We start from the raw sequence: 15,303 nt of genomic DNA on the forward strand, positions 1-15,303 counted from the left end.
AGTAGGCCCAGAACAGGTAAGGAACCCATGTTTCATTCCCCAGAGAACGTTCGGGAAGCGTTTTGGCTTTTGCAACAATTTACCAGCTTTGGGACCACCTTTACTGACACCGGCTTTTTAATTTCAGATTTTGTTTTTATTGATTTCAAATTCTCAAACTGCCTGTGTGATGGGATTTGAATTCTGTGGGTGGGATTTTACCAGCCCGCTCGAGCAAGACTAGAGATTCCCATCCGAGGTCAACAGAGATTCCTCTTGTTGGACCCTCGCCCGCTCTAATTCCGTGGCGGACAAGAGGGTAGAGTTCCGGCCATATTCTCTGGGTCATAAACCTAGGCTTTTCGTGCTGAAGTCATATCCTGTCGATGTGTTTTGCTTGCTTTTTGAAGGCAGCCATTGGTGTCAAGTTCTTTCCCCGACAGCCTCACATCTGATTCCGCTGATGGGTTTGACACGATGATTGACTGCCTTTCTCCTTGGTTAGATTTGCTGCCATTGCACCAGAGTAACTGGACAGTCATTGAGCCTGATCCCTGATCTACATCTTTTTCCTTACCCACCACTATAGCTTTTGAGATATTTGCTTTCTGTGTGGTTGCTGGAATTTTCAATGAAGAAAATATTTCACTCTGCTATAATGTGTTTGTGGACAGCCTCTTGCAGGGAAGCAATGCTGAAGATCTATTTTGGTGTTATCACATGCTGCCGAGTGAGTGATGACAGACCTGGGAATTGAAATATTTTCTCACTTGTAGCACTCAGTGCTGCTATTGCATGTTGCAGGAGCTGGATGTAATGAAGTGTTGCCCCAATATCACTGAGAGAAACTGTTTCAGCGCGCAGATCAGACAAGTGTGTATATAGGTGACTTTCCCCTTTCGCAGTTTCTGAGATAGTTACAATAAAACAACAAAGAATGTCAGAGTGGTAACCACTGCAAATTAACTGTTTCATTGCAGAATGTGAGCATGGAGGCCATTCAGCCCATCATACTTGTGTTGACTAGTTGTAGAGAAGACTTTTCGCAAAGACCAAAACGAAGGGTCATAAATATAAGATAGTCACTAATAAATCTAACAGGGAATTCAGGAGAAAACTCTTCAGCCAGACTGGTGGGAATGTGGAACTCACTACCCAATGGAATGAGTAAGGTGAATAGCATCGATATATTTAAGCAGAAGCTAGATAAGTACCTGAGGGAGAAAACGAGTCGAAGGCTTTGCTGATCGGGTTAGATGAAGAAACGCAAATTCCAGGTTTGGCCTCAGATGGGAGACTGGGTCAGGGGCAGGGAGCGCTCAACAGTATCACTCAAGGGACCGTCAGAGAAAACAAGCCTCTCCCCCATGCCAAGGTGACGATCCAACCAAGCGGTCGTATTGCACATGGTGGTAAGGACAGGGAGAGGGGCCACAGCGTGGTCCAAAAAGTCCTCAATGGCAGAACGGGTGAAGGACAGCTGTGAATCTCACTGGCTGAGAAGATGGAAGAAGGCTGCAGTGCCAAGGTGGTCCTCGTCATTGTGGCTTGACACATGACTGAAATCTGATCATTAACCTGTCAAGATCAAATGACAGTGCCCTACATTAAACAAAGTCACGCACAGGCTTCTACCAGGGTCCATTTGCTAAGTGCTGGGGCGATGGAGAATTGGTGACAGGGACAGCGCTGTGAATCTGGGAGTCCCAAGCCAAGAATCTGCACACGGGCAACAGACACATGCAAGTTGTTGGGGCAGGGGTGTCCTTGGGCAGCAGCATCTGTGACTGATCAATCCTCCTCAGGATACCCTCTGCTCACCCAAAATGGAAAAGTAGCCAGAAAGGGGGACCTAAAAACAGGCCATGCCACTTTCTCGTGGCTGGGGAACCAAACCCTGAGGCATCACCATCTTTGTGGTCAAAGATGGAAAACGTTTAAATTTTGCCACTTGGAATGTTGGAACACATGCAGATAATCCCGGTAGTGACTGTCCGAAAAGAAGAACTGTGGTCGTACGCACATGAACTATCAAGACCCCAAACTGACGTCACTGCCCTCAGTGAGACACAGCTCCCTGGGGAGCAGCAACTGAATGGTCAAGCAGGGAGATACACCGAGTGAAAAGGAAAGGCTGACAGAGGCTCTCATATCCACAGAGTTTTCTCTCCATCCAGATTAGGATCTTGGATGCACAGCCAGAACTCCCCAAACGTGTAAATGAAAGACTCAGGTCACTTCACCGACAGTTCAGCTGGAATCAATATGCCAGAGTCATCAGCGCTTGTGTCCTGACCCTTGACTCCAATGAAGATGTTGGGGAAAGGTTCTATTCTGATCTTGATGAAGTCCTCACTGCCATCCCAAAAGAAAAAAGATCATTCTTCTGGGGAACTTTAATCCCGGGCTTGGCCCTGACTCCGATGTCTGGAGAGGAACCATTGGGAAAAATGAATTGGGAAAAGCCAATGAAATGGTGTCCTCCAGCTGACAAAGTGTGCTCAGCACAGCCTCATTATAACGCACACCCTCTTCCACCAGAACAAGTACAAAACCACACGGAGGCATCCGGGATCAAAGCATTATCACCTCCTGGATTATTGCATGTTTCTGGTCAAATATCTAAGTGATGTCTGTATCACTCGATCCATGCGAGGGACTGATGCTTCATGGACTGATCATCAACTTGTGCGATCACTGATGAACACATCAAGACCCAAACGTCCAAGAGGAAGGAGGTCAATGCTTTAGCCCTAAAGCAGCTGCAGTTGGAGAGGATTAATTTGTAAGATTATGGAGAGGAAATTGGGATGTGTGAATTCCAATTCTTTCAAAGAATCTGCCCAGGTACAATGAATAGCCTCTTCCTGTGATGTGAGATTCTATGAGGGAATTTTATGATGGTGAAGCGGGTCTCGGCCAGAAGCAGAAAGCCAGTTAGAGACTCTGTACTTCCTTTAGATAAGGCTCACTCAATATCAGCCAATCTTTCAATTAACAGGCCATCAGCGGTCTGCCATGGGATCAGGACCCTCAGGGCAGGAAAGTTAAAGTTTTAAAGTTTAAAGTTTATTTATGAGTCACAAGCAGTCTTACATTAACACTGCAATGAAGTTACTGTGAAAATCCCCTGCTCGCCAAGAGCTGCTGGCCAGTCAGAGGCCAGCTGTTTTTTTGCTCAGCATTGCCACCAGGGAGGTGGTGGCTGCTGCTGGAAATGCACCCACCAGAGGTCAAGGATCACGGAGCAACCCAAGCCAGAGGTCAGTGATGGCGGAAGGGGTTTTGCAGGGTCATGTTCATGGTGAAGGGGAAAGGGATGGGTCAGCAGCAGGGACGGGGAGTTGGCTCTGACTGGGCTCTCCCATTCCCAATCCTGGGTTCCAGGACCAGGCACTGAGTACCTTTAAACGAGGGACCCTCTGGGAGATCACGAGCAACCTGCAGTAGTTTTCTTATCCTGCTCCCCATATGGAGGCCCCCCCCCCCCGCCGCCTGGGTGAACAGCCATGGCAGTGGGATGAGATCCTTTAGTGGGTATTAATTGTCCGCCTATGGGCTTCAGTTTGTGGCAGGGTGGGATGGCTATCCGTGTTTGGAGGCAGGGTGCCCACCCGCCATCCTCCTGTCTGATTGGATGCCCCTGCCACCAAACTCGCCATGGGGAAGGGCATTAAATACCACCCTTTGATTCCAAGATCTTTCTCTGTTGTTGTCAATGCCATGCCACCATTTTGGAAACTGCAGAATGAGGATTTGTGTTGGATTTATTATTTGTTTGTCTCACAATTCCTATTCCGTGGAGACTGAGTCGAAACAAACCTACTGTGATCCTGGGAACAGTGTTCATTCCATAGTTGGACTCGAGCTATTAGCCTGTTTTCTGCTCTTCTCCTTTTTTAAGGCATTGAAAACTCTGCAGAAGCTGGAAGTCGTGAACTTTGGAGATTGTTTGGTTCGGTCAACAGGAGCCTGTGCTATTGCAAAGTCCCTGCAGAATGGACTGAACAAACTGAAGGTAAGTCCATGAGTTTACCACAATAATCCCTGTCCATCTCATCCGGGCTCTGCTCCATATGCAGATTTGGAAGATGGGAGTGTGAAGAGGAATTGAATCAAACAAAACACTTGTAGCTTTAAAAGAAAGGTTTTGCTGCAGCTACTAACCCCAGAATGTTCTTTTATATCTCCATGTGAAGAAGAAATAGGAATGAAAGTTTTTAAACCAATCCGGGTTGGAACTGAGGACAAGTTTCTTTTGGCATGTTGAAGCTGGCTTATACAAACATACAAATTAGGAGGAGGCCACTCGACACCTCAAGCCTGCTTCGCCTGATCCGATCACCCTACAATTCCTGCCTACCCCCAATAACCTTCAACCCCCTCATCAATCAAAAATCTGTCTGGCTCGATTTTAAAAACATCCAAAGATTCTGTTTCTCTGCCTTTGAGGAAGAGAGTTCCAGAGATCCATGATCCTCAGAGAGAAAGAATTTCTCCTCATCTAATGGGCAACCCCTTATTTTTAAACAGTGACCTCTAGTTAGAGATACTCTGAGAGGAATCATCCTCTCCACATCCACCCTGGTGCAGCACGATGGCACAGTGGTTAGCACTGCTGCCTCATAGCCCCAGGGGCCTGTGTTCGATTCACTGTCTGCCAAGCCTGCACATTCTCCCCGTGTCTGCGTGGGTTTCCTCCAGGTGCTCCAGTTTCCTGGAGGAAGGCGTGCTGGTTAGGGTGCATTGGCCATGCTAAATTCTCCCTCAGTGTACCCGAACAGGCGCCGGAGTGTGGCAACTGGGGGATTTTCACAGTAACTTCATTACAGTGTAAGCTTATTTGTGACAGTAATAAATAGACTTAAACTGACAATATCCCTCAAGATTTTAAAGGTTTCGATTAAGTCACCTCTTATTTTTCTATCCAGTGGGTACAAGCCTAACCACTCCAAGCTTTCCTCATAAGATAACCCCACTCATTCCTGGTATTAGTATGCTAAACCTTCTCTGAACTGTTTCTAATGCATCTACATCTTTCCATAGATAAGGGGATAGATAAGATATCTGTAATAATAATCCACATGTGGTCTCACCTGTACAAAGGAAGCATAACTTTCCTGCTTTTGCAATCAACTCCTCTCTCTCGGCAATCAGGCTAATTGCTCAGAATGTGCCTCAGTTGCAATCAGTCACCAATCCTAATGTGTAGAGACCGAAACAGAGCGCTGAAACTCTCCTGATAGACTCTGGCAAGTTTTGGACGCTTGGCTGAACTGATGTGCTGATCCGCACTTGGATTGTCCATGGAGGGTTCAGGGCTGAGGGTAAACCTCATGTGTGTTGACATCGGAAGTAATAGTGGCAGAAGTAACAATGTGGGATCCTCTGGTTGTAACTCACGCAGAATAACTATTTAAACCTCAGTGCCTCTCAGACTGGGTCAGTGCGCTGGTAAACTCTCAATGCTGTGCTGCACATTCACAAATTAAGGACAGATGGTGCTGCCTGAGCACAGCCCACATCCCTCAAATCACATTTGTTTGTGTTATTACTGTACTTGTAAACATTTTCATGCAAAATAGCAACAGGAGGAGGTCATTCAGTCCCTCGAGCTTGTTCCACCATTTAATTAGATCACCCAGAGCTATTCATCAACTCCAGTTGCCTGCCTCCTCTCAATATCCCTTAGTTCCTAATTTAGGAAAGTCAACACAGATTTGTTAAAGGCAAATTGCGTTTAACCAACTTGATTGAGTTTTTTGATGAGGTAGCAAGGAGGGTCGATGAGGGTAATGCAGCTGATGTGGTATACATGGACTTCCAGAAGGCATTTGATAAAGTGCCATATAATAGGCTTTTCAACAAAGTTATAGAACATAGAACAGTACAGCACAGAACAGGCCCTTCGGCCCACAATGTCGTGCCGAGCTTTATCTGAAACCAAGATCAAGCTATCCCACTCCCTATCATCCTGGTGTGCTCCATGTGCCTATCCAATAACCGCTTAAATGTTCCTAAAGTGTCTGACTCCACTATCACTGCAGGCAGTCCATTCCACACCCCAACCACTCTCTGCATTAAGAACCTACCTCTGATATCCTTCCTACATCTCCCACCATGAACCCTATAGTTATGCCCCCTTGTATTAGCTCCATCCACCTGAGGAAATAGTCTTTGAACGTTCACTCTATCTATCCCCTTCATCATTTTATAAACCTCTATTAAGGCTCCCCTCAGCCTCCTCCGCTCCAGAGAGAACAGCCCTCACTCCCTCAACCTTTCCTCATAAGACCTACCCTCCAAACCAGGCAGCATCCTGGTAAATCTCCTCTGCACTCTTTCCAGCGCCTCCACATCCTTCTTATAGTGAGGTGACCAGAACTGCACACAATATTCCAAATGTGGTCTCACCAAGGTCCTGTACAGTTGCAGCATAACCCCACGGCTCTTAAACTCCAACCCCCTGTTAATAAAAGCTAACACACTATAGGCCTTCTTCACAGCTCTATCCACTTGAGTGGCAACCTTTAGAGATCTGTGGATATGGACCCCAAGATCTCTCTGTTCCTCCACAGTCTTCAGAACCCTACCTTTGACCCTGTAATCCACATTTAAATTAGTCCTACCAAAATGAATCACCTCACATTTATCAGGGTTAAACTCCATTTGCCATTTTTCAGCCCAGCTTTGCATCCTATCTATGTCTCTTTCCAGCGTACAACAGCCCTCCACCTCATCCACTACTCCACCAATCTTGGTGTCATCAGCAAATTTACTGATCCACCCTTCAGCCCCCTCCTCTAAGTCATTAATAAAAATCACAAAGAGCAGAGGACCAAGCACTGATCCCTGTGGCACTCCGCTAGCAACCTGCCTCCAGTCCGAAAATTTTCCATCCACCACCACCCTCTGTCTTCGATCAGACAGCCAGTTACATATCCAATCGGCCAACTTTCCCTCTATCCCACACCTCCTCACTTTCATCATAAGCCGACCATGGGGGACCTTATCAAACGCCCATGGAATAAAAGGGATCTTAGCAGCATGTATACAAACGTGGCTGATTGGCAGAGAACACAATGCTGAACAGCTGTTTCTCAGACTACAGGAAGGTATGTAGTGCGGTTCCCCTGGGGCTGGTGTCAGGGCCACTTCTTTTCTGGATCTCTATTCATGGTCCAGGCTTAGCTGTCCGGCGGAAATTTCAAAATCTGCCGATGATATAAAACCTGGAATGATTGTGAACTGTGAGGGGGATAGTGACTTCAAGAGGGCAGAGAGAAGCTGGTGGAACAGGTGGACATGTGGCAGCTGAGAACTGTGATTGGGTCAAAATCCTGGAACTTTGTCCTGAACAACACTCTGGGAGTAACTTCATCAAATCAACGCAGGAAGGCAGCTCACCACCACCTTCTCGGGGCAATCAGGAAGGGCAATAAATGCTGCCCTAGCCAGTGATGCCCCAATCCTATCACAAGTAAAAGAAATGAACAAATGAGCTGAGAGCATCGAACCTCACATCTCAGAAGAAGTATTGGATTACTGACGATACGGCACTCCCTCACTATCACTCCACAGTGTCACTCCCTCACTATCACACCACACCGTCACTCCCTCACTATCACACCGCACCGTCACTCCCTCAAAATCACACCGCACTGTCACTCCCTCACTATCCCACCGCAGAGTCACTCCCTCACTATCACACCACACCGTCACTCCCTCACTATCACACCGCAGAGTCACTCCCTCACTATCCCACCGCAACGTCACTCCCTCACTATCACACCGCAGCGTCACTCCCTCACTATCACACCGCACTGTCACTCCCTCACTATCACACCGCACTGTCACTCCCTCACTATCACACCGCACTGTCACTCCCTCACTATCACACCGCACCGTCACTCCCTCACTATCACACCGCACCGTCACTCCCTCACTATCACACCACACTGTCACTCCCTCACTATCACACCACACCGTCACTCCCTCACTATCACACCACAGAGTCACTCCCTCACTATCACACCACACCGTCACTCCCTCACTATGACACCGCAGAGTCACTCCCTCACTATCACACCGCAGCGTCACTCACTCACTATCACACCGCACCGTCACTCCCTCACTATCACACCGCACCGTCACTCCCTCACTATCACACCGCAGCGTCACTCACTCACTATCACACCGCACCGTCACTCCCTCACTATCACACCGCACTGTCACTCCCTCACTATCACACCACAGCGTCACTCACTCACTATCACACCGCACTGTCACTCCCTCACTATCACACCGCACCGTCACTCCCTCACTATCACACCACAGTGTCACTCCCTCACTATCACACCGCACCGTCACTCCCTCACTATCACACCACAGTGTCACTCCCTCACTATGACACCGCAGAGTCACTCCCTCACTATCACACCGCAGCGTCACTCACTCACTATCACACCGCACTGTCACTCCCTCACTATCACACCGCACCGTCACTCCCTCACTATCACACCACAGTGTCACTCCCTCACTATCACACCGCAGCGTCACTCACTCACTATCACACCGCACTGTCACTCCCTCACTATCACACCGCACCGTCACTCCCTCACTATCACACCACACTGTCACTCCCTCACTATCACACCACACCGTCACTCCCTCACTATCACACCGCAGAGTCACTCCCTCACTATCACACCACACCGTCACTCCCTCACTATCACACCACACTGTCACTCCCTCACTATCACACCACACCGTCACTCCCTCACTATCACACCACAGTGTCACTCCCTCACTATCACACCACAGTGTCACTCCCTCACTATCACACCGCAGCGTCACTCACTCACTATCACACCGCACTGTCACTCCCTCACTATCACACCGCAGCGTCACTCACTCACTATCACACCGCACTGTCACTCCCCCACTATCACACCGCACCGTCACTCCCTCACTATCACACCGCACTGTCACTCACTCACTATCACACCGCACTGTCACTCCCTCACTATCACACCGCACTGTCACTCCCTCACTATCACACCGCACTGTCACTCCCTCACTAACACACCGCACTGTCACTCCCTCACTATCACACCGCACTGTCACTCCCTCACTATCACACCGCACTGTCACTCCCTCACTATCACACCGCACTGTCACTCCCTCACTATCACACCACAGTGTCACTCCCTCACTATCACACCACAGTGTCACTCCCTCACTATCACACCGCACCGTCACTCCCTCACTATCACACCGCAGAGTCACTCCCTCACTATCACACCGCACTGTCACTCCCTCACTATCACACCGCACTGTCACTCCCTCACTATCACACCGCACTGTCACTCCCTCACTATCACACCGCAGAGTCACTCCCTCACTATCACACCGCACTGTCACTCCCTCACTATCACACCGCACCGTCACTCCCTCACTATCACACCACACTGTCACTCCCTCACTATCACACCGCAGTGTCACTCCCTCACTATCACACCACACTGTCACTCCCTCACTATCACACCGCACTGTCACTCCCTCACTATCACACCGCACTGTCACTCCCTCACTATCACACCGCACTGTCACTCCCTCACTATCACACCGCACTGTCACTCCCTCACTATCACACCACACCGTCACTCACTCACTAACACACCGCACTGTCACTCCCTCACTATCACACCGCACTGTCACTCCCTCACTATCACACCGCACTGTCACTCCCTCACTATCACACCGCACTGTCACTCCCTCACTATCACACCGCACTGTCACTCCCTCACTATCACACCACACTGTCACTCCCTCACTATCACACCGCACTGTCACTCCTCACTATGACACCGCACTGTCACTCCCTCACTATCACACCACAGTGTCACTCCTCACTATCACACCGCACTGTCACTCCTCACTATCACACCGCACTGTCACTCCCTCACTATCACACCACACTGTCACTCCCTCACTATCACACCGCACTGTCACTCCTCACTATCACACCACACCGTCACTCACTCACTATCACACCGCACCGTCACTCCCTCACTATCACACCGCACCGTCACTCCCTCACTATCACACCACACTGTCACTCCTCACTATCACACCACACCGTCACTCACTCACTATCACACCACACTGTCACTCCCTCACTATCACACCGCACTGTCACTCCCTCACTATCACACCGCACCGTCACTCCCTCACTATCACACCGCACTGTCACTCCCTCACTATCACACCGCACTGTCACTCCCTCACTATCACACCGCACCGTCACTCCCTCACTATCACACCGCACTGTCACTCCCTCACTATCACACCGCACTGTCACTCCCTCACTATCACACCACAGTGTCACTCCCTCACTATCACACCACAGAGTCACTTCCTCACTATCACACCGGAGTGTCACTCCCTCACTATCACACCGCACTGTCACTCCCTCACTATCACACCACAGTGTCACTCCCTCACTATCACACCGCACCGTCACTCCCTCACTATCACACCGCACTGTCACTCCCTCACTATCACACCACAGTGTCACTCCCTCACTATCACACCGCACTGTCACTCCCTCACTATCACACCGCACTGTCACTCCCTCACTATCACACCGCACTGTCACTCCCTCACTATCACACCACAGTGTCACTCCCTCACTAACACACCGCACTGTCACTCCCTCACTATCACACCGCACTGTCACTCCCTCACTATCACACCGCACTGTCACTCCCTCACTATCACACCACAGTGTCACTCCCTCACTATCACACCACAGTGTCACTCCCTCACTATCACACCACACCGTCACTCACTCACTATCACACCGCACCGTCACTCCCTCACTATCACACCACAGTGTCACTCCCTCACTATCACACCGCACTGTCACTCCCTCACTATCACACCGCACTGTCACTCCCTCACTATCACACCACAGTGTCACTCCCTCACTATCACACCGCACTGTCACTCCCTCACTATCACTCCACAGTGTCACTCCCTCACTGTCACACCGCACTGTCACTCCCTCACTATCACACCACACCGTCACTCCCTCACTATCACACCGCACTGTCACCCCCTCACTATCACACCACACTGTCACTCCCTCACTATCACACCACACTGTCACTCCCTCACTATCACACCACACTGTCACTCCCTCACTATCACACCGCAGAGTCACTCCCTCACTATCACACCACACCGTCACTCCCTCACTATGACACCGCAGAGTCACTCCCTCACTATCACACCGCAGCGTCACTCACTCACTATCACACCGCACCGTCACTCCCTCACTATCACACCGCACCGTCACTCCCTCACTATCACACCGCAGCGTCACTCACTCACTATCACACCGCACTGTCACTCCCTCACTATCACACCGCACCGTCACTCCCTCACTATCACACCACAGTGTCACTCCCTCACTATCACACCGCACCGTCACTCCCTCACTATCACACCACAGTGTCACTCCCTCACTATGACACCGCAGAGTCACTCCCTCACTATCACACCGCACTGTCACTCCCTCACTATCACACCGCACCGTCACTCCCTCACTATCACACCACAGTGTCACTCCCTCACTATCACACCGCAGCGTCACTCACTCACTATCACACCGCACTGTCACTCCCTCACTATCACACCGCACCGTCACTCACTCACTATCACACCGCACCGTCACTCCCTCACTATCACACCACACTGTCACTCCCTCACTATCACACCACACCGTCACTCCCTCACTATCACACCGCAGAGTCACTCCCTCACTATCACACCACACCGTCACTCCCTCACTATGACACCGCAGAGTCACTCCCTCACTATCACACCGCAGCGTCACTCACTCACTATCACACCGCACTGTCACTCCCTCACTATCACACCGCACCGTCACTCCCTCACTATCACACCACAGTGTCACTCCCTCACTATCACACCGCACCGTCACTCCCTCACTATCACACCGCACTGTCACTCCCTCACTATCACACCGCACTGTCACTCCCTCACTATCACACCGCACTGTCACTCCCTCACTATCACACCGCAGCGTCACTCACTCACTATCACACCGCACTGTCACTCCCCCACTATCACACCGCACCGTCACTCCCTCACTATCACACCGCACTGTCACTCACTCACTATCACACCGCACTGTCACTCCCTCACTATCACACCGCACTGTCACTCCCTCACTATCACACCGCACTGTCACTCCCTCACTAACACACCGCACTGTCACTCCCTCACTATCACACCGCACTGTCACTCCCTCACTATCACACCGCACTGTCACTCCCTCACTATCACACCGCACTGTCACTCCCTCACTATCACACCGCACTGTCACTCCCTCACTATCACACCGCACTGTCACTCCCTCACTATCACACCACAGTGTCACTCCCTCACTATCACACCACAGTGTCACTCCCTCACTATCACACCGCACCGTCACTCCCTCACTATCACACCGCAGAGTCACTCCCTCACTATCACACCGCACTGTCACTCCCTCACTATCACACCGCACTGTCACTCCCTCACTATCACACCGCACTGTCACTCCCTCACTATCACACCGCAGAGTCACTCCCTCACTATCACACCGCACTGTCACTCCCTCACTATCACACCGCACCGTCACTCCCTCACTATCACACCACACTGTCACTCCCTCACTATCACACCGCAGTGTCACTCCCTCACTATCACACCACACTGTCACTCCCTCACTATCACACCGCACTGTCACTCCCTCACTATCACACCGCACTGTCACTCCCTCACTATCACACCGCACTGTCACTCCCTCACTATCACACCGCACTGTCACTCCCTCACTATCACACCACACCGTCACTCACTCACTAACACACCGCACTGTCACTCCCTCACTATCACACCGCACTGTCACTCCCTCACTATCACACCGCACTGTCACTCCCTCACTATCACACCGCACTGTCACTCCCTCACTATCACACCGCACTGTCACTCCCTCACTATCACACCACACTGTCACTCCCTCACTATCACACCGCACTGTCACTCCTCACTATCACACCGCACTGTCACTCCCTCACTATCACACCACAGTGTCACTCCTCACTATCACACCGCACTGTCACTCCTCACTATCACACCGCACTGTCACTCCCTCACTATCACACCACACCGTCACTCCCTCACTATCACACCACACTGTCACTCCCTCACTATCACACCGCACTGTCACTCCTCACTATCACACCGCACTGTCACTCCCTCACTATCACACCGCACTGTCACTCCCTCACTATCACACCACAGAGTCACTCCCTCACTATCACACCACACCGTCACTCACTCACTATCACACCGCACCGTCACTCCCTCACTATCACACCGCACCGTCACTCCCTCACTATCACACCACACTGTCACTCCTCACTATCACACCACACCGTCACTCACTCACTATCACACCACACTGTCACTCCCTCACTATCACACCGCACTGTCACTCCCTCACTATCACACCGCACCGTCACTCCCTCACTATCACACCGCACTGTCACTCCCTCACTATCACACCGCACTGTCACTCCCTCACTATCACACCGCACCGTCACTCCCTCACTATCACACCGCACTGTCACTCCCTCACTATCACACCGCACTGTCACTCCCTCACTATCACAGCACAGTGTCACTCCCTCACTATCACACCACAGAGTCACTTCCTCACTATCACACCGGAGTGTCACTCCCTCACTATCACACCGCACTGTCACTCCCTCACTATCACACCACAGTGTCACTCCCTCACTATCACACCGCACCGTCACTCCCTCACTATCACACCGCACTGTCACTCCCTCACTATCACACCACAGTGTCACTCCCTCACTATCACACCGCACTGTCACTCCCTCACTATCACACCGCACTGTCACTCCCTCACTATCACACCGCACTGTCACTCCCTCACTATCACACCACAGTGTCACTCCCTCACTAACACACCACAGTGTCACTCCCTCACTATCACACCGCACCGTCACTCCCTCACTATCACACCGCACTGTCACTCCCTCACTATCACACCGCACTGTCACTCCCTCACTATCACACCGCAGCGTCACTCACTCACTATCACACCGCACTGTCACTCCCCCACTATCACACCGCACCGTCACTCCCTCACTATCACACCGCACTGTCACTCACTCACTATCACACCGCACTGTCACTCCCTCACTATCACACCGCACTGTCACTCCCTCACTATCACACCGCACTGTCACTCCCTCACTAACACACCGCACTGTCACTCCCTCACTATCACACCGCACTGTCACTCCCTCACTATCACACCGCACTGTCACTCCCTCACTATCACACCGCACTGTCACTCCCTCACTATCACACCGCACTGTCACTCCCTCACTATCACACCGCACTGTCACTCCCTCACTATCACACCACAGTGTCACTCCCTCACTATCACACCACAGTGTCACTCCCTCACTATCACACCGCACCGTCACTCCCTCACTATCACACCGCAGAGTCACTCCCTCACTATCACACCGCACTGTCACTCCCTCACTATCACACCGCACTGTCACTCCCTCACTATCACACCGCACTGTCACTCCCTCACTATCACACCGCAGAGTCACTCCCTCACTATCACACCGCACTGTCACTCCCTCACTATCACACCGCACCGTCACTCCCTCACTATCACACCACACTGTCACTCCCTCACTATCACACCGCAGTGTCACTCCCTCACTATCACACCACACTGTCACTCCCTCACTATCACACCGCACTGTCACTCCCTCACTATCACACCGCACTGTCACTCCCTCACTATCACACCGCACTGTCACTCCCTCACTATCACACCGCACTGTCACTCCCTCACTATCACACCACACCGTCACTCACTCACTAACACACCGCACTGTCACTCCCTCACTATCACACCGCACTGTCACTCCCTCACTATCACACCGCACTGTCACTCCCTCACTATCACACCGCACTGTCACTCCCTCACTATCACACCGCACTGTCACTCCCTCACTATCACACCACACTGTCACTCCCTCACTATCACACCGCACTGTCACTCCTCACTATGACACCGCACTGTCACTCCCTCACTATCACACCACAGTGTCACTCCTCACTATCACACCGCACTGTCACTCCTCACTATCACACCGCACTGTCACTCCCTCACTATCACACCACACCGTCACT

General features: G+C 51.0%; 1 protein-coding gene across 1 annotated transcript in view; it reads left to right on the forward strand.

Annotated features, from left to right (window-relative positions):
• LOC144502068 (ran GTPase-activating protein 1-like) overlaps positions 1-15,303 on the forward strand; it is a 590,984-nt gene that overhangs the window by 454,247 nt on the left and 121,434 nt on the right. The window contains exon 7 of the mRNA XM_078226075.1: positions 3,884-3,997. Coding sequence (XP_078082201.1) covers positions 3,884-3,997 — 114 coding nt within the window. The remainder of the gene's footprint in view (positions 1-3,883; positions 3,998-15,303) is intronic.

The sequence above is a fragment of the Mustelus asterias genome, chromosome 12 (assembly GCF_964213995.1).
Source record: "Mustelus asterias chromosome 12, sMusAst1.hap1.1, whole genome shotgun sequence".
NCBI classification, from domain to species: domain Eukaryota; kingdom Metazoa; phylum Chordata; class Chondrichthyes; order Carcharhiniformes; family Triakidae; genus Mustelus; species Mustelus asterias.